At 52.5% G+C, this 20,317-nt stretch overlaps 7 protein-coding genes across 7 annotated transcripts; 3 read left to right on the forward strand and 4 right to left on the reverse strand.

The window, feature by feature from the left end:
• Nucleotides 1-1,504: 1,504 nt before the first annotated feature.
• COCMIDRAFT_69541 (uncharacterized protein) lies at nt 1,505-2,875 on the reverse strand (the record flags this gene model as incomplete). Its single annotated transcript, XM_007692618.1, has 2 exons — nt 1,505-2,382; nt 2,464-2,875. Coding segments are annotated over 2 exons (1,290 nt in total), but the record flags the coding sequence as incomplete, so codon positions are not given.
• Nucleotides 2,876-3,126: 251 nt separating this feature from the next.
• COCMIDRAFT_102892 (uncharacterized protein) lies at nt 3,127-3,860 on the reverse strand (the record flags this gene model as incomplete). Its single annotated transcript, XM_007692619.1, has 2 exons — nt 3,127-3,532; nt 3,595-3,860. The coding sequence occupies 2 exons, from the start codon at nt 3,858-3,860 to the stop codon at nt 3,127-3,129; spliced, it is 672 nt and encodes a 223-aa protein (XP_007690809.1).
• Nucleotides 3,861-4,158: 298 nt separating this feature from the next.
• COCMIDRAFT_102878 (uncharacterized protein) lies at nt 4,159-5,550 on the reverse strand (the record flags this gene model as incomplete). Its single annotated transcript, XM_007692620.1, has 2 exons — nt 4,159-4,964; nt 5,007-5,550. The coding sequence occupies 2 exons, from the start codon at nt 5,548-5,550 to the stop codon at nt 4,159-4,161; spliced, it is 1,350 nt and encodes a 449-aa protein (XP_007690810.1).
• Nucleotides 5,551-6,539: 989 nt separating this feature from the next.
• COCMIDRAFT_39290 (uncharacterized protein) lies at nt 6,540-9,299 on the reverse strand (the record flags this gene model as incomplete). Its single annotated transcript, XM_007692614.1, has 1 exon — nt 6,540-9,299. The coding sequence occupies one exon, from the start codon at nt 9,297-9,299 to the stop codon at nt 6,540-6,542; it is 2,760 nt and encodes a 919-aa protein (XP_007690804.1).
• A 2,009-nt stretch (nt 9,300-11,308) lies between these two features.
• On the forward strand, nt 11,309-12,567 carry COCMIDRAFT_39291 (uncharacterized protein; the record flags this gene model as incomplete). The annotated part of the gene is made up of 3 exons (XM_007692615.1): nt 11,309-11,575; nt 11,640-12,105; nt 12,164-12,567. The coding sequence occupies 3 exons, from the start codon at nt 11,309-11,311 to the stop codon at nt 12,565-12,567; spliced, it is 1,137 nt and encodes a 378-aa protein (XP_007690805.1).
• A 653-nt stretch (nt 12,568-13,220) lies between these two features.
• COCMIDRAFT_7783 (uncharacterized protein) lies at nt 13,221-15,005 on the forward strand (the record flags this gene model as incomplete). The annotated part of the gene is made up of 1 exon (XM_007692609.1): nt 13,221-15,005. The coding sequence occupies one exon, from the start codon at nt 13,221-13,223 to the stop codon at nt 15,003-15,005; it is 1,785 nt and encodes a 594-aa protein (XP_007690799.1).
• Nucleotides 15,006-16,347: 1,342 nt separating this feature from the next.
• Nucleotides 16,348-19,286, forward strand: COCMIDRAFT_39293 (uncharacterized protein; the record flags this gene model as incomplete). Its single annotated transcript, XM_007692616.1, has 5 exons — nt 16,348-16,387; nt 16,474-16,532; nt 16,609-18,944; nt 18,996-19,153; nt 19,261-19,286. 5 exons carry the CDS (start codon nt 16,348-16,350, stop codon nt 19,284-19,286), a joined length of 2,619 nt encoding a protein of 872 aa, XP_007690806.1.
• Between the last annotated feature and the right edge of the window lie 1,031 nt (nt 19,287-20,317).

The following is a 20,317-nucleotide window of genomic DNA, read 5'->3' on the forward strand; positions in this document are numbered from 1 at the left end:
GTCGCGGTCGCGTTCCGGGGTCGAGATTGCCATCTCTCCCACGCGTCCAGATCGCAAACTCCTGGGCATATACAGTAGCGTCGATTCACTACCTATACAGTTTTCCTTGCTCGTTCCGATGTCCCCAAGTTCTTCTCTATTTACGTATGGCGTCTCCTCCGGGCTTCCTACAATGGAAGGGAAAAGCTGCGATCCAAAGCTTGGTGCAAAACCAAGCTCATCATGTGTCCGCCAAAACTTTGAAGCTTCGTCCCAAGCAAAACCGACGCCGTACTATCAATTGCTTGTCTGCGCTAATCTTTACGTCAATGTGTAGTATCATCTTTTCGTGTTCGTATGGGTGATGTCCATGAGCGCTCGCACTCGGTGTATGACGGGAGTCCGATTTTTGCGGCCGCGGCTCGCTATGCGGCTCCGGCAGCATCGTGCAGGTAACATCGGCCGTAGCGAGATGCCCAACTATGATTATCACGCCACATGGTGGAACCTGGCTGCCGGATATGCTTCTTGTTGAGATGTCTGGAACTGGGGGTCGTGTTGCTGACTAAGTTTGCTATCAGAGTTGGGGGCAGTGGTTGGCATCTTCCATGACAAGGTGGGTATCTTCCAAGGCGCCAATGTTGGGGATGCCCCATTTATACTTCATTGATACGGCTTAATTCATGGCCGCGTGAGTCAAAGAATTCTTCCGTTGTACGCAAAGGATGGTTGTTGCGGTCAGTGTCCGAGGGGTTCTGTGAGCGAAATAGCATCAAGCTCGACTGGAGGCATGTCAGTGGGACAGCAAAACCGCCGAGGACGGAGAAATTCGTGTCGACCTGTCTCCTTGGCTATGCGAGCTCGATGTAGTTGTTATCAGTGTAGTTGTTATCAGAGTGCTTGGAAGCAGAGGTTGTGTGCATGGCGCTTCACTGCTTTCAGGTTAGTGGTGAGGATTGTGAGGAAGTGGAAGTGGAAGGTGCGAGGGCATACTGGAGGAGCAAACAAGACACCAAAGTACAACCCCGTCTTTCACGTACTATAAGTATTAGAGCATCACAGGCTTCATAAGCAGTCATCATCGCCTATGACTATATACTCGTTAGAGTCAAACAAAAATTATCGCTCGGATACTTTTCCGTGCGCACTGATTCCCACTCACCCACAACAACTCCACACTGCGGCAATGGATAAAGAACCCACTTGCACAAAACATGCTTGTTTGTGCTCGCAAACAGGCTGGCGCTGAAAATTATGCTATCTCTCCAGAATGTGAGTCTGATACCTACTTTTCCGACCCGCCGTTGACTAGTCTGGTGCTAAACAATCCCATCCAAACTCCGTCACTTACTACTTGCCTACTCCTCAACAGGTTCTGCTACCTGCATACTCCTCCACAAACTCTCCTAAATTCCTATACCCCCAAAATATGGGACCTACATCCATGTGTACCATCTTCCAAAGTTCCAAAGTGACACGCTTCCACCCCCAGAACCCCCTACTCTTCCCACTCCCCCTCTTCCTCTTCCTCGTCTTCCTCCGCAGCAACCTCCCTATAACACCTCCCTCCATTCCTCCCATGCTCATGATACCGCCTACACCACGCTCCCTCAGTACTCTCCTCACACTTCATCGTCAACCGCCTCCTCACCATCCTCAACCCACTCTGCATAACATTCCACACCAACTCCGGATGCACCTCTTCTCCCCTCCTCTGCGCCGCTTCCATCCCCTTCTCTGTCTGATCACCCGCCAGCGCCAGCGCGTCGGCCCATAGTATGCGTGCGCCGCAGGTGGGCGGGGTGTGGTGGTAGAGGTATGTGAGGAGGTGGAGGGGCGGGTCTGTTACGTTGGGTTCGAGATCAGGGTCTGTGGGGTCGAGGTGCAGGTTTACAGGGTTGGGATCGAATTCTGAGGGGATGTGGACGCCGTTGAGGCGAGCTTGGTGGGCTGCATGTTTGCGGGCTTCGAGAGCTTTGTTGGGGCGCCACAGGGTGTAGGCGGGGTCGTTTTGGGATTTCTTGCGGCGCTCGTGGAAGGCGCGGATCCAGGTGTCGGTGATTAGGTCGCAGAGATTCCAGAGGCTTCCGTGGTAGCAGATTATGTAGAGGTTGGTGAGGAGCTCGGCGCTGTAGGGTTGGATGGCGTCGGGGTCGGCGGCGTTGCTGAGACTAGGCAGGTCGATGTGAGTTTTGGTGCTAGCTTTGAGGCTATTCAGGATGTCGTAGACGTCCTGACTTGGCTGGAAGCTGTTGTACTCGAAAGAAGACTGGGCTGGGAGTGTAGATGATGATGGCCAGTCTTCTTCCTCACTAACCCTATCCAAGTGGGACGTGAAGCATGGTTGTTTGCCGCGTGGACGACCCACGCCTCGCTTTTTCTGATGTTTTTGTGACGATGAGCCTTCCGAATATTGAATGTCACCCAAAGCATTCGCTGTGCTGTTTAGCAATGCTGCTTTGTATAAGTTTCCCGAGGAGATACACTTACGCAGATCGCGCGAGAAGTCTGGTTGAAACTTGAAGTCGTCCTCTCCAAAGCCCTCAGAGCTAAGACCCATGATCTGTTCATAGTCACCGCCCTGTATGACATCCTCATGCTGTGGCTTATGTATTGTCCGTCCAGTCCGCGTCGTCACTGACGGTTGCGAAACCGAGTAGTATGGAAGGTCATTGTTGTAGTCTGTATTGTCTTCGTTCACCGTAGGAGCAAACGGATCAGTCTTTTCGCATGTATCGTCGAAATTGCGATTGAGCTTGATTTTTATCGTCAACTTCTGCAACGCTCCCGTTTCCGCAGCCTTTGAACCTAGTGACTCTGCTCGCAATGACCTAATTTCGGAAGCACCCCGGCTTTGGGACGAGCGCCTAGAAGCGGTGGATCGCTGCCTCACCATTGTAGCGTCGTTGTTTATCTCGATCGATAGTTTCTCTCAGTTGTGATTGATCTGGGGTGGGTTATACTTCTGGATAGAACAAATCCACAGTTCAGATCAAACACTCCAGCTTATAAGCTCGAAGGACCCAAAACATTGTGAACAGCTAGTGAATCTTCGCCCACTCACCAGAGCAAACCCAACGCCCAAACCGTCGAAAGTGAAAGTGAACCCTCCCTCCCCCCTCTCACCTCACCTTCACTTCACTCAAGCTACCAATACCGCTCATACACCCTTTCCCCCCTCCCCACGCACTCCTCACAAACCACCGCATCCAACCCCTTCCATCTCCCCTCCCTACAATCACTACAATTAACCCCGCACCACCTCTCCAGCATGCACCAAACCCTATGCCCACACCTCAACTCATGCGGCACGTGTCCCGGCACGTACAACACAGGACACAAAATCTCGTCTACCGCCAGCGCGGGAAGGATCATCGTAGCCGCAATGATAGCCCGGGAGAGCGCTAGACAACGGCGCAGAAGAGAAGGGCCGGGGGGAGGAAACATGATGTAGTACCTATCGAATGGGATTCCGGTGCAGACTTCGCAGTAGAGGGTGTCAGGGTAGATGTTGGTAGCTGTATCGGTGAAGGTGATTTCATCGGCGCTGTTTCTGTTGGAATAGAGGTAGTGAGTGAGTAGAAGGGCGTGTTTGGGGGGGGGGGGAGAACGTACGTGTATTGTGGCTCTGGGAATTCGCTGGGGCGCGAGGTAGTGGCGGTGGTGCGGTGGCAGTTATGGGCACAGCGCCGGTCGGTGTCGTCGATTGTGACGATGTGGCCACAGGTGAGGAGGTGGAAGAGGTTTGGGAGCGCGAAGCTGTGGGGGTTGAGGGTGGCGGAGCAGGGGGTGATGATGGGTAGGTTGCAGGTATTGAGCATCAAGATGGCGTCGATTGATTCATGGGGTTCGGGTGAGGATTGAGTGAGGATTGGAGGCATGTTGGTGCAGTTCATACTTGCAATTCCTAGTTGAGTAGATGGTGCAGTTATAGAAAATCGGTTTGAAGTGAGATTTCAGGTGCGTAGAAAGCGCAAACCGTTGTATTTTACAGCGCTACAAACGACAGGCGATGAGAAACGAATGTGACGGTGAGTGAGAGATTCATATCCTAATGTGAAAGCCAAACTGAAACCAATTTTTGTCTCGAGGAGCATCCATGTCCTCATGCGGGTATCTTGTACTACAACCTGAAAAAAGTCCACCGACGACATACGAAAAATGCGACACTGCGAGCACTCAGTGCTCATGCGCATGCATGTCACCGTGATCTGCGCCATCTTGCCCCGGACGTAGCGGAGGGCATCCATTCAACTCCAAACTAACTTCGATGCCATGCAGTTTCCTGAACCGCGTCCTCGCATCCTGAGTTTTGGCGTCTACAACCAACTCATCTGGGTGAAGTGCGACCACTCGCTCCATTATCCTACGCGGAATATGGACAATGCACACTATCTTGACTTCCGGTCGGGGCTCGTTGCTGGATGCTACGGGGGGGCTCCCAGCTACTGATGAAGCATCACTGCTGGAGGACGAATCAAAATTCATCAATGCAGACGGCCCAGAATACAAAGCATCACGAAGATTCAGGCAGAGCGATTCAATGCCCAGCTCTCGCTCGAAGCGGAGAAACGTTGAGAACAGAGTGTGCGGATCACGTGGGTCTGTTCTGTTCGCTTGTGGATTTACCATGGACCCGATATGATGTGGCGCATGGAACAGTGGTGGTGGATGGATGTTGGCCTGCTGGTGCATTTGCAGCTGTTGTTGCGCCAGCAAGTTGACATGCGGAGGGTGGTTCTGGTGATGGTGGTGGCCATGATGAGGACCGCCTAGTCCCAAGGGGCCTTGTGCAAACTGCAAAAAGGGCATTGCCGGTGCTGGGGGTGGGGGAGGTGGAAGCTGGTTGCCTCCTGTGTGGGCTTGATTGCCTCCGGCAGCAGCTTGTGCATTCGCATTGGCCATGACCTGCGTGAGGCTCTGTACTTGTTGCTGGAGGGCATGCATCTGTTGTCCCAAGGCGATCGGTAAAGCTTGAGCGTGTCCTACCGGTCCTCCCAAGGCGCCCACAGGTGCGGCTTGCAGACTCCCAAATGCGGCAGGCAGCCCCATCGCGCCACACCTCAGAAACACCCACAGACTCTTCAGCTTGGGGAGGTCGCTCTTCAAACTCCTCTCTGCTTGTTTGCTTCCCAGATACGCGGTCCACAGCTTCAAGTCTTTCTGTCTAATGCGGAAATAGACACTCGTTATGTTGACGGAAGCGGAAGATGCGACCACGCGGAACATATTGCAGTCGCTTGGGTGGGTGAACAGGAACCTGTTCTGCGAGTACAGAATGTCGATTGACTCGCTATACACCTGCTTGTTGGTGCGAAGAAGGCTGGCGCTGACATTGTGGTGGTCGGCGTCTGGAGATTTGGAGGGCCACCAAAAGGGCGAGTCTGAGACAAGAGCAAACGCATAGACGCGGTCCCGTAGCTCTCTAGGGAGCGACAAGAGAAGCGAAAAGGACGGATCGGGCCGGGTGTTGAGCGACTGCATATGCGTTGTCGTAGGTGTGGGGAGATGACCGTACGAAGGGTTGCGGAGACGGGCTGGGCCGCTTGGAGATTGCGGCGCTGCGTCCATCATGGTGGCGTCGGAAGACGAGGTGCTGTTGGAAGAGGAGCGCGAGCGCAATGGCGTCGAATTACGCGAAGCCATGTCGTCTTACTACGAACAATGTTCGTACGCAGAGGTAGGAGGTGAGGGCTGCTATGTAGCCAGCCTGGTGGGGCGGTGATGCAATACGATAGTGCGACGGGGTATTATTAGTCGACAAGGGCGTGCCGTGCCTGGGTATTAGTACGCATGTGTGGTATAAGCGAAGGATCTCTGGGTGGAGAGTTTGCTGATGAAACCGCCGGGACAAGAAGATTGCTCAGCAATTGCGAGCGGAGAAGAATCATCAAGGGCTTACTGGTCACCCGGGCAGGAATAAGGAACATGTTGAGGTGGATTGTTGGGTAGCCATGGCGGTGCCTTTGCATGCTGAGTGGTTGGGATTTCATCATCATCCGCGCGGCTACACACGACTCCATCTGTCCCACCAGCTGTCCAATCACTTGTGCCCTCTTTGACTTTGTTCTTTCGGGCTCCGTAGACGGGCCGCCCGCCTTCCTCGTGACATCTCTGCTCGTTGCCTTGGCAGGGCTGAAGCGCTGGCTCGTTGCTTTACGGCCGCATGCTTCATCTGTCAACGGCGTCATTCGCGGGAGGCTAGCCTCCGAACTGCTAGTAGATAAGATACCAAGGTTCATAGAGTACTCAAAAACTCCGACCCGTGGCGCTGCCGTTCCTGTAAGCTAGCCAATCAAATGCTTTAACTGAATATTGTGTGATGGGAAGCTAGTCACGGGACCTGGAACAGAGACATTTGAAAAATCACAAGCGTATTCAGAATACAGAAACTCAATCTTGCGAAAGGATATTTGATTGGTTACATAACGATAACAGAGATATAGTAAACATAAACAGTTTTTTTTTCTACATAATCCAAGAATCACAGATTGATACCTACCCTTCGCCAGCTAACAACTCGACTCGACCATCTTCACACCCTCCAGGCATCCCTCACATCAACTCTTCTCCCCCTTCCCCCTCCTACTACTCCTCCTCAACTCCCTCCCCTCCGCCACACAAACCGGCGGATCCTCAACCCTAAACTCCCTACACCCCGACACGGGCTTCGCATTAAAACTCGCCCTGCGCAGCTTCGCTGCATCAGTCTGAGCTCCCAGCGGCGATGACGGCGCTCCCAGCAACTTTTTAATCTGCGGCGATGTAACCGGCGTCGGCAGGCCCATCGGCCCCACACTCAACGTACTCGACTTACGCCTATACGCGGCATTAAGCAGAGCATCAATCTGAGCTTGTGTGAGGAACGATTCGGTGCCGTCGAGCGGGGCGAGATCGAAGTTCGCCCAGTCGGCGTCGGTGACGGGGAAGAGAGCGGTGCAGCTTTCTTTGCGGGCTTCGTTGGTTGGGAAGAAGGCGGGGGGTGGGGTGGTGGTGGAGACGGATGGGGCGTGGGATGAGAGAGCGGGTTGGGGAACGGTAGATGAGGGGGAGAAAGTAGATGCTGAGGCGCTGTTAGTGGTAGTGCGAGGGGAGGGCATGGTGTCGTGGGGTTCTGAGTAGTTGAGGCGAGGTTTTTGGCGGAGAGAGCTGGGGCGGCATGGGGGAGGTTCTTGGGGCTGGAGGGGGGAGGAGACGTTGAAGTTGATTGAAGGCTTTTTGGAGCGAGACTTGCGGGTTGGAGGGGAGGAGTCGGAGGAATCTGAATCATCGACTCTACTACGCTTCTTTGGCTTTTTGGAAGGGACGACGATTTCGTCTTCTGAATCTTCGAGTGAGTTGCGTCGGGGTCGTCGAGAGCGCTTGCTGGTACTCTCGTCTCCGCCTTCAGAGATTAATTGCTCCCGGAGGATCATGCATTCCTTGATTCGTTCCTTAATCTCTGGATGAAACTTGTCATAGTAAGCTGAGTAGTCAAAGTCCTTTTTCGATCCGTCTTTGAGGAACTCCTTGAAAGCAGGAAGCCGCTCGATCTTCTTATCCACAAGTTTTACCTCCATGTCACCGCGGTGCACAGTAAAGGATCCCGGTCGAATCGTGCGTTGGAGAATAAATTGCTTCATCTGTGACTTTGCACGGTGTTTAATGTTCATGTCGTATAGAGCGTGAACGAGCGTGCGTTCATGTGGCTTAGGCGCACCCCGAGCATATTCTTCATGAACAGGGTAGTTTGCAAACTCAGGTGTCTCGGCAAGCCGGCCTCTCCTGGCAGCGTTGATAAACTTCTTCGCTACAGCTGCTTCATGATGGTGCTTGGGGCCAAATGCAGACGCAAAATGCCCTTTTGGTTCCTTCTCCATGCTCACACGCTGGTCCACTCTGACATCTGCAATCTGGCAAATGTAGGCAAAGTCTAGGAAGCGCTCCATGCAGTACAGATGGACGTAGCCAACGCAATCATATGGATCAACTACACCCGGTCCATATGTCTTGTGCTTCTCGTCAAAGGCAACTCGATAGTTGCCTACTTCTGCTGTTCCCTTGCCAGTGTACTTGCGCATTGGGCACTTCTCGAATCGACAATGGCTATGGGACGCAGATGCATATCGACGAGCTGAATCAGAAGCTACTGGTTGGATCCAGATACGGAGATTATCGCCGGGATACTGTGTAATGTACTCGTGGATCTGACGTGCAGACATGGTGCGCTTCTTAAATTCGTGCATACCGTTGTTCTTGCTGTACTCAAACGTGTAGTGTGTCGAGTCCCAGTCACCATAAGGAAGTTTTTTGGTCTTGTATTTATGACCATCCTCTGCGTGCTGATTGATTCGAGCTGTGCGAGTCGTTTCACCCTTGGTGGTGTGATTAATGCGGACCCAAGGTTTATCCTCGCATTTCTTTGGCTTTTCGCCAGCTTTCAAGACGCCCCTGCCGACGGGTTGGCTTAGAGAACCGTCCTCGGAAACCATGGATTGTTTGCGGGAGGCATCTGGTGACGCGATGATCTTTACAAGTTCATCCTCTCGTGGCCGTCTGTTAGCGGGTGCGTCATCCTCAGAGTCCGTGCTATATGCCGAACGTTTCCGCTTTTTTACTGGCTGTGCTGCCATTTGCCTTGCTGCCTTATAGTGCTCGATTGGGATTGGAGGGTATTCAAGGTATTGCCGTGAATATTGTTGCTGTGAGAATTGCTGATAAGGTTGAGTCGGATATAGTGCAGCAGACGGATCAGGATACATCTGTTGTGTTTGGCTAATGACTGGATATTTTGACATATCCGGCATAAATTGAGTGCCGCTAGGAAGTGCTGAAAGCCCTGGGGTGGCGCCATCATATGCTGGTACTGTCCATGAAGTTGGGTCCCAGGCGTTTGACCCTAGAGGTGCATTACAGTATGGTTCCGTAGAGACTAGTTCGAGCGAGTTTAGTACATCCTCAAGATCATATTTGGGCTCGGTCGTATATTGTATATTGTTAGACTCCTCAGGTGGAGCATGCGATATCCCTAAGCCAATTTCAGATTGAACATTCTGCAAGAGGTCAGTGTATTGGGATTGCTTAGCATCGGAGCCATTGGCAGTCAAGTCAGGGTCATTTGTTGCAGACCAGTCAGGATTATCGAGGTTAAGGATATCATTCGTAAAAGAGTCGTTAGCAGTGAACTGATTTAGATCAAAGCAATCATCGAAAAGAGATGGGTCGATTACGCTAGGCAAACCGATTACACCACTAGAACCTCTCGTGTGCTGTGATCCCACAAAACCGGGCTGTCGGGTTGTTGCAACAACATCAGCTTGTGATTGTGTAATTTGGGCCATCTTTTCGGAACCAGCCGAAATACGGCGAACACGACTAGAGGCCTTTGCTGATTTACAGTCTGGTTCACCAAATTGGTATAAGGTCTGATCGTGTAAAAGTGCACCCGAAGACTTTGGAGATGTTTGCAATGAAGAGATGGAAGACATTGGGTGTTTTTGGTAGGTGCAAAGCAAACAGGGTGTACTCGTAGGATAACCGGCACCCAGGCATATATGTGACCTCACAGGGCTCTTTGATGGTCTCGTTACAGATCTTAGTTGGACAAAGGAAGCGCATATGAGAGTACTGGCCATTGTGCTAAAAGCATCTGTCATTGTCTTGAGCATACAAAGCACGTCTTGAGGAACGGTGAGCTAATGGAAACCCAGCCTTATCTACAACCTTTTGATGCTGCTGGATCTCCCATGCCTGGGAGATGCAACAAGGCCACAAGCTAACAATCGTTTCTTTTTGAGACATTAAGATCGCACCATCGGAGGATTTTCAAAACACTCAGTGAAAGGTCTTTACCTGCTGACTGTTAGTTACTGAGCTCAATAATAGAAGCAGCGCAGCAATGAAGAATTATTCAAATCAGAAGATGTTAAGCAAATTTTTCGACACTATTGTTACGAACAGGTCTGTGAATTTTTGTCTTTTTTTCATCATATGAGAAAGAAAAGGAGAGACAGAGATGTAACGTACCAGGAGAAGTAGATGAGATGCCGAGGCTAGATGAGAGGTAAGCACATAGCATTAGCGTAGCCAGATAGCATTACGAAGCCTGAATTGAGGCTGAAAAACGCATGCTTGCGCGTTTCAAATCGCGAAAACTATCGCGAGAGTCCCGGATATATGATTGGGCATCGGTAGCAGACCCGGCCACTAAATGGCGGTATTCATGGGTGTCGCTACTTTGATGTTGGAGAGGTTCCAGTGTCGGAGTCGAAGCTTGAGGACAAAGAAAATTTATGCCGAGGCGCTAGTAGTACTAGTGACGACGGAACAGTTGTTTTGCCGAGCGACCGAACTACGGCGAACCGCTCGCATTGACCCTCATCCTCACGGACCTCGACACGAGAACAATGTTTGCCTAAGGAATCTGGGGTTCCGATGATCTTCGCTTGTCTGAACTGTCAAACGGGGGAGTCATGTCCATATCCGCTTCGGCTCGCACTGTTTCCGGCTACAGTTTTCAACGGTGAAACACGTCTTGTGTTCAAGGATCAAACATGACATGTTTAGTCAAACGTATGCGCCTTCGTGAGTATTATGCTGGCACGTATATAGTGAGAGTGATAAAGCTATTGCCAAGGAAAAATCCGAAAAAATGATGTTTGATCCGTTAAGAGAGGCTAATGTAGCTGTCCTTTGGCTGTGCCGCGGTTTCGAAACGGGTATCAAAATGGCCTTTTCGGAGGGACTTCGTCACGGGAATTAGTCAATGGTCCGTTATGTTATAGCCTGCGATGGAAATGGTGCCGAAACAGAGTGAAGCTTGAAAGCATATGGGGATGGCGACCATATATGCGTCGAAAATGTGGACAAGGGTACTCCTTCTCTCTATCAAATCAAGCCGTATGCATTGAGATGTCTATCCACTAGATCCTTACAAGAGCACGCAAGTATCGTGCCGGTAAGCTCTCCAAGAGCCACGTGGAAGAACGGGCCACCTTTGTGCCAGGAAGTTGGACCCAAAACGTCTGAGCCGTGTCTCTATGACATTTTGGTGTATCACAAAACCATACGAGTCACCAAGACTCGTGATAGCCAATCGGTGGCTGGGATCTCAATGACAAAGTTCACAACCCGGTACTAAACATGAAGCGAATCTTGGCTGGGTCGCATGATACCGGGGTAAACATTTCCAACATGACATTCATAACCGAACGACTGCTGCGTAAAGTTTGAGGCCTGCCACCTGCTTCCTGTTCTCTCGGCCAATCTTCTGTCAGGTTGTGGCCGGGAGTCATTTTTTATCAGTTAACATAATTTCTTTTTGTATTTCAATGTTTATTAGTATCATATAATGGACAGCGCAAAGGTTGAGGAGCTGGCGCTCCTTGGCGCCATTACTGTTCACCTCATAATCAGCCTTTTAATACTCACCTATCTCAGTGTCGGCCTACGAATATGGGCCCGGTATCGCGTTACGAAGTCTCCTGGTTGGGATGATGCCGCCATGATAGCCACACTGATGCTGTTTACGACTTACTGCGCGTTCATTCTCGCCATGAACTTTCGGGCGAAAAGCATCGAGCCCTGGACCCAAGCCAGTATCCACACAACTCTGATCGTATGTCATTGCGTAACTACTTGTGCTGCCGCACCCTCTACTCGACAGGCTAACCAGTGGCCAGTTTGTCCAACTTTCAGAAGTCTTCTATCTTCTTACAACAACCTTTCTGAAAGTCTCGCTTGGTATTTTCTTCTTGCGAGTCTTGACCAAGAAATGGCAAAAGCATGTCTTCCACACCGTCCTCACCATTGGTGTGGTTTACGGCTTTTTCTATTTCTTCATCATTCTCTTCCAGTGCGGCGACCCTAGGCATATTGCCGACGGTTTCATTCAAAAGAAGTCAGATAAGTGTCTGCCTCCAGCACTCCGCATGAGCGCCGGATATATCTACGGCATCATCAACGTCTTGGCAGACTGGACATTTGTCTTGATCCCCATCTCGGTCCTAATGGACAGTGATTTGGATCGCCGGAGTAAGATGAGTGTTGGCATGGTCATGGCCTTGGGAGCCGTTGGCAGTGTCAGTTCGATAATGAGACTGGTGTACCTGGATGGCTTAGAACTGAGCACAATGGAATCGTTGAACCGTATGTTGTCTCCCTTTCTGAGTCTCGTTTTTGAAGAATGGTACTGATATGGAAACAGCGCAAGCGATCAAGGCAACCATCTGGGCGACTGCCGAACCCGGGACTGGAATCATCGCAGCTTCCATTGCCATCCTACGCCCTCTGTTCCAGCAGGTATACAACGATGTCCGCAACAAGTCAACATCATTCATCTCCAAACCTCGCAAGTCGGAGTCTTCGGACGACGAGATTGCACTGAGAGGTCCTGAGACTGTGACACAGAATGTGGACAGCAAACCATTGAAAATCGAGACTAAGAGGATGAGCATGGACAGCATCCATATTGAGGACGCCCAATCACCATGGAGCCCGACCATCGTTTCGACGTCGGGCATGCCGCGCATGATTCTTGTAAAGGGAAAGACGACGCCAGCACCATGGCCAAAGGCGGGAGGAGATGTTGTGTATGCAAGAGAACAATGAGTGAATATGTGCAATGCCATGAGAATGCAAGCTTGAAATAAATTCGCATAGTACTTTTAGTCTTTCAACATGAGTTTTCGATGCAAATGCTTGTAATGTATAATTAGTCACGCTAATATGGTGTATGTTTGGCGCCGTATGATTCTCAGCCTTGTATCGTGAGAGTGACAGGAGGTGTTGGGATGTGATGTACTCACGTGACTCAGCCATTGGCAACCATCATCGTGAGTGGGAATTTTGACCAGATTTTTCTCATCGCCATGGCCGCCTCAAAGCACAATGATTGTGTACTAGGTGTAAACACTGGAGAGTGTGTCGATGGTAGCCAAGGGACTACTAAGAGGCCATTGCATCACCCAGAGCCACGGTCCAATGAGATGACGTAGCGGGAGAAGCAGACTCGGCAGAGCGGCCCAGGAACAGCGGCGGGATATGGGCGAAGTCTTGAGGCTTGGAATTGGGGTATCCCCAGCACATTCACCATGGCATAGCCACCTGTCCACCCGCGCCATGTGTCCCTCGCAGCAAGAGACGACATGTGGACACCGATGCTGCACCGATCCCGAGCCTTTGCAAGGCCTCGGGCTGTTTGCCTGTATGCGCACGCCTGCAGGATTCCCCCATCCGCATACCACGCCCTCGTCTCGCCATGCATGGCGCCGCTCGCCCGACAGCACCGCAGCTTCCATGACTACTTCATAACCCATATCCCCTCGAGCTCCCTGTCTCCCGACTCGCGAACCCAGCCCGCGCTCCACCATCGACTCCCCCGCGACAAGAGCACGCCCTACAATGCCGACCAGACGAGCCGCTCGCCCGCCGCCGTCATCGGTCCGCCGTCGCGAGACATGACTGTTGTGCGCATACCGTTGAAGAGTGCTAAACATCACTTTGGCGTGTCGTTGTCACGAGGGGCACGGCCATACAATGAGGATGCATTCCAAGCCGGCACCATCGACCTCCCCGCATTCGCGAAGCGGCGGCCCATTTCCCTGACCAGAAAGGGGCAGGGCGGAGACGATGGTCAAGTTACACCAGAAATGGGCGCAAGTGGCGATCCTCAGGTGTTTTACTTTGGTGTCTTTGACGGCCATGGCGGTGCCGAGTGCTCAGGGTTCCTCAGGGAGCAGCTGCACGACTACTTGGAAAAGGCAACACAGCAATTTGAGCTGAAAAGCAGTCTCCTGCGGGACAGAGGCGAGGCACACGCAGGCAGCTCGAAAGCAAAAGGCCAGGCTACGTCTGGAGATCAAAGACAGAGGGACAAGGAGAGCCTGGAGGCCATTGAGACTCACACGCCGCCCGGGACGCAAGCTATGAAGCCACCACAGCCCGGCACCAAGGACCAGCTACCAACAGCAGGGTCCAAATCGACTGAGAGTGCCATGGCTGGCGTGCCGCCGGTCAAGCAATCGGACAGCATAGGCAAGGCAGAGGAGCTGGAACGACAGCTAGTCAAGCAGTGGAAAGAGCTGGTTGGCGGATACTTTCGACGCTTCAAACCGGAGCACTTTTCCATGTCGGCAGGTGGACAAGGCCATGCTGCTGAAAAGGAGGTTGTGGAGAAGCGCCAGTCGAGCTCGTCGGGCATGTCAGACAGGGTGGAAGAAGGCATTGGAATTGAGACTGTGCTCGAGTATGCCTTCCTCAAGGCTGACTATGACTTTGTTGCGGCACAGGTGGGCAAGAAGGAAGAGGATGCTGTTCGAGCGGACAAGGCACTGAACGACGATGACATTCTTGGCCAGCCATCGCGTACCACGAGCAGACACATTGGCGGAGAAAACCGATTCAAGGGCGGCAGCACATGCAGCGTGGCACTCATTTCCACACCGACGGCATCGCCATTCTGGCACCCATCTTCGCCATCATCACTCATTACAGCGCACGTGGGGGACACGAGGATACTTTTGTGCAATACAGCGACTGGACTAGCTGTGCCGTTGACGTCAAACCACCATCCATCACTACCAGAGGAAGCCACTCGGCTCCGACGGTTCGCGGCGTCGTTTGTGACCGACTCGTTTGGAGAGGAACGCATGTCTGGGCTGGCGAACACGCGGTCGTTTGGCGACATGGCATCGAAGCGAGTTGGAGTGTCTGCAGAGCCAGAGATACGGCGGATCGAACTGTCACCGGCTGAATATTCATTTCTGGTCCTGTGCTCAGATGGAGTGTCAGGACACCTCTCAGACCAAGAGATTGTAGACATTGTCAAGGAGGCAAAGACGCCGGAGCAGGCAGCGCGGGACATGGTTAGCTTTGCAGTGGAGACGTCGACGGGGAGCGAAGGAGCAGACAATGCGACGGGGCTAGTGGTGCGACTGGGAGGATGGGAGCGACGGGGCGAAGGAGGACTAGGTAGTTTGGGCACCAAGGAGATGCGGGACTGGAGGAGGCAGGAAGCAGAGAACCCGAGAGCCATGGGACGGATGTAAAAGCGTCTTATCTTTTTTTGTCTTGTTTTTTTTCCTTGTTCCGTGGGGTGGAGGTCAGGGTGCATTATCAGGCGCATTTTCTTCTTCTTCATTTTTTGCTTTGTAGCAGAGTAGACGGTGGTGTCGCAGCTGTAGAAGGTCGATAGACATCACGTGCCCGTCTCCATTCTCCCTCTCCTCCCCTCCCCTCGGCCTCGTTGCCTCGGTGTCCGGCGGCAGGGCTCCACTATGACGAGGGCATGTCTTCGGTAAGTAGTACATGCACGTACGGCACCAACATGTAGTGTGTGTACTTAGCATGTACCACAGGTACGGGGAAACGGCCGGACAGACATGGGCGAGTGCTATTCGTCATGGTGATGATGTGCGGTGAGCGGCCCAATCGCTTCGTCATGCCTTGGAGATGGATGCATGGAATTGCTTGGCATGCTCACTGTGGTCGACGTACCACGCAGTATGTACGCACAGGCAGAGCAGGTTTCTTGTTCCGGGTGGAGAGGACGCGTGAGGAGTATGTCCATGTGTGGTGTGGTGTGGTGTGGTGTGGTGTCTGTTCCCGGCGAGGGGCAGCTCCCTCTTCATCCCCATGTGCAAGAAGACAGCAAGTGTAGACATGTACCCGCAACCAAGTACCAGTCTACATAAGTCGTAGACACATAGCACCACGCACGTATCCAGACAGGGCTGCAGGCGGGAGGGCGAGCGTCGGGCGCGCGGGGGGAGTTGCAAGCACGACGCGCAAGCGAGCCAATGCGCCGTTGCCAGGCGGGCGCTGGCTGCTGCCCTCGACAGCTGCGCAGTGCGCGCCCATGTCTGGGAGAGTCGGAGAGTGTCTGTGTGTCTGTCGTCGACGGTGCCTGGGCGAGACAGAACTACACCTTCGTCCGCCTTCCATACTTTCCCATACCCACACACACGCCCTTTGTCTCCGCCTGCCTGTTTGCTTGCCCTGGTCTCCTCCTCTGGTTCTCTCAACCTCTCTTGTCTACACTTTTACCCATACACGCACACACTCTTCTTCTCCCAAGAGCCGTCCTGGTAGTGGGGCAGAAAGACCCTTAACAAGGAAAACAACACGTGAACTAGGCTTGTCTACGCTCGACCTTCGTTCGCTGCAAATTCCCTCCCTACGACAAACCTGCCCACCGCACCTTTTTCCACCTTTACATTCCCTCTCTCTTCCACTCTCTCTCTCTCTCTCTTCCCTGCACGCACACACGCTCTCTGTGCCCCTCTTTGCCGCTCCTCCCTTCTGCCTATTCCCGCCCCAGCGGCCTTTTAATCTCTTCGCCCACTAGATACCCCTCTCTTCGAGCCCGCCAAACGCTCCCCTTCACCCATTATGGATATCAACCAGGTGTTGGAGGGAACCTACGCTGCCGGTACGCCGCCCTCACCTCCTCGCACAACGCTGCATTTTGCTTTTTCCTTGCTCAAGGGCGTCTCCTCAGCTGACTCCCCCGTGCAGATGCCAGTATTCGTAACAGCGCAGAGCAGCAGCTTCAACAGGCTGCCGACTCCAACTTTGTAAGTCGCCCCAACCACAAGGCTGCACACCCGCCTGCTGCCCAATGCACCCACTAACATGGCCGCCTCGCTCTAGCCTCAATACCTTACTGTCCTCGGTGGCGAACTCGCAAATGAACAGGCCGCACCGCAAATTCGGCAGGCCGCCGCGCTGGCCCTGAAGAACGCTTTCACCGCCCGCGAATACGCCCGGTTACGTCAGGTCCAGGAGCGATGGCTCGGCCTCGATCCCCAGATCAAACAGCAGGTCAAGGCCATGGCCCTCGGCACACTTGCTACCCCCAACAAGGGCGTTGGCTCGGCCGCTGCACAATTCATTGCCTCTGTCGCCGCCATTGAGATACCCCGCAACCAGTGGCCGGAGCTCATGACCACACTTGTCGAGAATGTCGGCCAAGGCACAGACAGCCAAAAGCAATCTTCGCTCACGACAATTGGTTTCGTGTGTGACACAGACGACGTGGAGCTGCGGGATGCCCTGGCACACCACTCCAATGCCATCCTGACTGCCGTTGTTCAGGGTGCCCGCAAGGAGGAGACCAACAACGACGTCCGTGTAGCCGCCATCAATGCCCTTAGCGACTCGATCGAGTTTGTCCGCTCCAACTTTGACAATGAAGGCGAGCGCAATTACATCATGCAGGTCATCTGCGAGGCCACACAGGCCGACGACACGCGCATTCAGCAAGGCTCATACGGATGCTTGAACCGCATCATGGGTCTCTACTACGACAAGATGCGCTTCTACATGGAGAAGGCGCTCTTTGGTCTCACAATCCAGGGCATGAAGAGCGACGAGGAGGATGTCGCCAAGCTGGCAGTAGAATTCTGGTGCACTGTCTGTGAGGAAGAAATCGCCATTGAAGACGACAACACGCAAGCACAAGCAGAGGGCTCCACTGAGCTGCGAGAATACTTCAACTTTGCCCGTGTCGCTACTCAGGAAGTTGTTCCCGTGCTGCTAGAGCTCATGGCCAAGCAGGACGAGGATGCCGATGACAACGAGTACAACACATCGCGTGCCGCATACCAATGTCTGCAGCTCTGGGCTCAGTGTGTCGGAAGCGGTGTCATGCCCCCAGTCTTGGCTTTTATCGAAAAGTACATTCGTTCAGAAGATTGGCATTACAGGGATGCGTCGGTTTCAGCCTTTGGTGCCATCATGGAGGGACCTGAGGAGTCGGTTCTAGATCCCATTGTGAAGCAAGCCCTTCCAACTCTGATTGGAATGATGGACGACCAGAACATCCACGTCAAGGACTCTGCTGCCTATGCACTGGGTCGCATTTGCGAAGCTGTTCCAAGCGCACTCGACGCGCAGCAGCACCTCCCACCACTCATTGGCGCTCTCTTCAACGGGCTTGCCAGTAACCCCAAGATGGCCGCATCTTGCTGCTGGTCTCTAATGAACCTGGCCGATAGATTCGCCGGGGAACCAGGATGCCAAAGCAACCCTCTGTCACCTCACTTTGCGCAGAGCGTCCAGAGCCTCTTGCAGGTCACGGAGCGAGCCGATGCCGACAACACGCTGCGCACTGCTGCTTACGAAGTCCTCAACTCTTTTGTAAACAATGCTGCTGGCGACAGTGTTCCTCTCGTCAACGAACTCTCGAACGTCATTCTCGAACGCTTGGACAAGTCCATGGCGCTCCAAACTCAGGTTGTTAATGTCGAGGACAAGCTAACTCTTGAAGAAATGCAGACCAGTCTTTCCAGTGTCATCATGACCATCATCCAGCGACTCGAGGGCGACATTAGGCCTCAGTCTGACCGTATCATGCAGGCTTTGTTGAGCTTGTTGGCGTCGCTGCCTCCCAAGTCCAGTGTTCCAGACACTGTTTTCGCCGCCATTGGATCCATTGCGACCGCACTCGAGGAGGACTTCCAAAAGTACATGGAGGCATTCTCGCCTTTCTTGTACAACGCCTTGAATAACCAGGAGGAACCTGCTCTTTGCTCCATGGCCATTGGTCTGGTTTCTGACATTACTCGATCCCTGGGAGAGCAGGTTCAGCCTTACTGTGATGCATTCATGAACTCTCTTCTCAACAACCTCCGAAGTCCCGCTCTGGGCAACCAGCTCAAGCCTGCGATCCTGCAGTGCTTTGGTGATATTGCACACGCCATCCACGGCGCCTTTGAGACATACCTCCCTGTAGTTGCGCAGGTTCTTCAACAAGCCGGCCAAGTGACCATCACAACCGAGGGCAACTATGAGATGATTGACTACATCACCTCTCTCCGCGAGGGCATCATGGACGCATGGGATGGATGCATTGTGGCAATGAAGAGCAGCAACAAGACCCAGCTCATTGTTCCCTACATGGACTCAATTTTCGATCTTCTGCGAACCATCCAGCAGGACAGCAACCGCACTGAGGCGCTTCTCCGATCTTCATGTGGTGTCATTGGGTAAGTGTTGAAGAAAACTTTATAAGAAATAAGATTGCTAACATTTCCCAGTGACCTTGCCGATGCATTCCCTGCAGGCGACTTCAGGGAGTACTTCCGTCACGACTTCCTCACTGCTTTGGCAAGGGAGACTCGCGCAAATGCAGACTTCAGTGGCCGTACTCGTGACACTGCTCGATGGGCCCGTGAGCAGATCAAGCGCCAAGTTGGTATGTCGCTTTCCAACAATCCCTATCTCCGTCCTGCTAGTCTCTACTAGAGTCGACATGTCACCCCAGTATATATTATCTAGTCCACTGACACCATCTTCCTCCAGGCGGCAACCAAGGTGTCATGGCCTGAGCGTCTTGACACCCCTCCCCCCCTTCCCAGCGCCGTAGGGTTGGGCTATGTATTGGTCGTGATGTTGGATAGTCTCCATGGAGGCATTATCTGACGCGTGGCTGAAACATGGATTCTAGTTCCCTCCAGCCCTGCGCAGCACGTTTGCGATCAAAGCATATTTGCGTGTGTAGATCCGCAACTCTGCAGCATCGATCTTCTGTGGCCGAGGTTGCTCCCGCGTGGTTCTGGATGAATTGCCGATGCCCCTGGCTGTTTCCAAAGGTGGGAAATGGAAATGGAAGGAGGTGTCGTGTCGACCCTACAACGTATGTTGCAGGATCGCAAGCGCTTGAGTAGCCACGGCATGTGGAGACGACCGTTAGCCAGAGCATGACTAGCATGATACGGATGGACGATTACATCGACGACTCCAGCAGCTCACGACAATGACAATGACGACTTGAGGAACGAGCGTCGATGAGAGTACATCACTTCCCCTTGCACACCGGCCCACCTTATCATCCCCCCAACACTGCGGCACACCCAAAACCCCCCAGCCCCATGCGCAAGTCCCCAACCCGAATCGCATAGCCCGAATTCTCCAACACCATCATGTAGCACCAAAAGTCTTGTAAGGCAGAAAGAGCGTTTTAGCATCTTCTTTGCCAGGAGAAAGAATAGATTATTCGTCCTCTGTGTCTTTTTTTTTATGTTTAATCGTCCATTGACCCCCGATTCATCATGTTTTCCCACTATGCACTTATCCAATGATGGTGTTTTTTTTATATAAGAGTGGTTTGTGTATGTGTGTGTGCGTGTCAGTGTAAGTATGAAACAAAGTGGGTGGGGAGAAGATTGTTTTTTTTTCTCTATAGTTGTAATGATAGACGTGGATATTTGTGTTGGTTTGTTTATCGCGTGATGTGATGTGAGTTGTCTTGTCTTGTCTACATGGTGAGTTGGAGATGATGATGTACTGTGAGGTGTATTTTTTTTGATTCCTATTGTGAAATATATTTCTATTCACATATATATTTCTTTTCCCCTTT

The sequence above is a fragment of the Bipolaris oryzae genome (assembly GCF_000523455.1).
Source record: "Bipolaris oryzae ATCC 44560 unplaced genomic scaffold scaffold_135, whole genome shotgun sequence".
Taxonomy (NCBI): Eukaryota; Fungi; Ascomycota; class Dothideomycetes; order Pleosporales; family Pleosporaceae; genus Bipolaris; species Bipolaris oryzae.